General features: G+C 51.8%; 1 protein-coding gene across 1 annotated transcript; it reads left to right on the top strand.

The window, feature by feature from the left end:
• Nucleotides 1–830: 830 nt before the first annotated feature.
• LOC130213264 (basic salivary proline-rich protein 2-like) lies at nt 831–1,919 on the top strand. The gene has a single exon (XM_056444764.1). The coding sequence runs from the start codon at nt 831–833 to the stop codon at nt 1,917–1,919; it is 1,089 nt and encodes a 362-aa protein (XP_056300739.1).
• The last annotated feature ends 317 nt before the right edge of the window (nt 1,920–2,236 follow it).

Below are 2,236 nucleotides of genomic sequence, written 5' to 3'. Positions count from 1 at the left end.
CTGTATTCCACATTAAATATGTGGACTGCAACAAGCACACATGTGTCAACTGTGTACATGACATTTCTTAAGGAATTATTAAAAGTACAATAAAAATATATATTTTTTAATCAGACTACATTAGTTGAAAATAAATGAATTAGAAAGATGTCAGTCCCAGCTTCTGAAAAACAGTGAACCATTTCAAATATCTTTAAATAGCTTTATGAGCTTTAAAGCCGCAACAATTATCGCTCATGTTTGAAAGTTTATGGCCTCAAAGTCGGTTCCTTAGCAACAGCTGACAGGAACAACATCAACTATCTCCTAGTTTATTGCTTTTTATATTTCCAGGGATTTCTCCCTTAATAATTATTTTCAGTACTACTTGAGTTCAGCAGCGCATGGTTTGCAAAATCAACAAAATGTCGCCACCAATGTTGCATAAGTCCTGAACATTACACTTCAAGAAACTGAATAGCAAAGACTTCTATTTTAGGAGTTTCGGATTTGAGATTTTGAAATCGTTCCTGTTGAACATTACAACACAAAGAGGATCATCAGGGTGCAATGAACACACCGGGGCTGACACATTAAAATAATCATTCAAGGCTAATGATAAAACAAGCCAATCGTGCAGCATCGTTTTACTCGATCCAAGTAATCTGTGATCAGATTAATATCCCGAGACACTCAGCCAGAACGTTGGAGATATTCTGGCTCATTGTTTTCTTCTAATTATTTGAGATCATTTGTTTCAGTTTGAGCCAATTTACAAACAAGATAGAGGAAACCAAACCAAGGCAACACAAAACAATCAGTGTGTTGAAGGAAAGACAAATGGTTTAACAATGTGGCACAGCGCTGCGCCTCACAGCCTGTTGCTCCTGTCAGCCAGAGGGCAGCCAGAGGGCAGCCAGAGGGCAACCAGGGGTCAGCCAGAGGGCAGCCAGAGGGCAGCCAGAGGGAAGCCAGAGGGCAGCCAGAGGGCAGCCAGAGGGCAGCCAGAGGGCAACCCGAGGGCAGCCAGAGGGCAGTCAGAGGGCAGCCAGAGGACAGCCATGGAGCAGCCAGAGGGCAGCCAGAGGGCAACCAGGGGTCAGCCAGAGGGCAGCCAGAGGGCAGCCAGAGGACAGCCAGAGGGAAGCCAGAGGGCAGCCAGAGGGCAACCCGAGGGCAGCCAGAGGGCAGTCAGAGGGCAGCCAGAGGACAGCCATGGAGCAGCCAGAGGGCAGCCAGAGGGCAGCCAGGTCAGCCATGAGGGCAGCCAGAGGTCAGCCAGAGGGCACCCAGAGGACAGCCATGGAGCAGCCAGAGGGCAGCCAGAGGGCAGCCAGAGGTCAGCCATGAGGGCAGCCAGAGGGCACCCAGAGGACAGCCATGGAGCAGCCAGAGGGCAGCCAGAGGTCAGCCATGAGGGCAGCCAGAGGGCACCCAGAGGACAGCCATGGAGCAGCCAGAGGGCAGCCAGAGGGCAACCAGGGGTCAGCCAGAGGGCAGCCAGAGGGCAGCCAGAGGGCAACCCGAGGGCAGCCAGAGGGAAGCCAGAGGGCAGCCAGAGGGCAGCCAGAGGGAAGCCAGAGGGCAACCAGAGGGCAGCCAGAGGGAAGCCAGAGGGAAGCCAGAGGGCAGCCAGAGGGCAGCCAGAGGACAGCCAGAGGGAAGCCAGAGGGCAGCCAGAGGACAGCCAGAGGACAGCCATGGAGCAGCCAGAGGGCAGCCAGAGGTCAGCGAGAGGGCAGCCAGAGGGCAACCAGGTCAGCCATGAGGGCAACCAGGGGTCAGCCAGAGGGCAGCCAGAGGGCAACCCGAGGGCAGCCAGAGGGCAGCCAGAGGGCACCCAGAGGACAGCCATGGAGCAGCCAGAGGGCAGCCAGAGGTTAGCCATGAGGGCAGCCAGAGGGCAGTCAGAGCCCTTTTTCTCCAACAATCTGCCTTAAATCAGCATTTAAAACTAAAAAAACAAGTAGAATGCTGATTGTATGTGTGTACAGTATGTTTAGTACTCACATGTGATGCTCTCAGGGCTGTGATGCATTGAGCTCTGACATTTGGTAGACTGCATGCACAGCAGGTGGCTCACACACACACACACACACACACACACTCTCTCTCTCTCTCTCTCTCTCTCACACACACAGGAAGTAAGACACCACTACAATCCCATTCTTTCTGTTGTGTACTAAATGGATTACAAAGATTTGGGTTCACAAAGTCTCACTTACACAAACACACATGAACAAACACACACACACAC

The sequence above is a fragment of the Pseudoliparis swirei genome, chromosome 22 (genome assembly GCF_029220125.1).
Source record: "Pseudoliparis swirei isolate HS2019 ecotype Mariana Trench chromosome 22, NWPU_hadal_v1, whole genome shotgun sequence".
NCBI lineage: Eukaryota > Metazoa > Chordata > Actinopteri > Perciformes > Liparidae > Pseudoliparis > Pseudoliparis swirei.
Note: the sequence above shows the minus strand (reverse complement) of the source record. Positions and strands in the feature narration are given on the sequence as shown.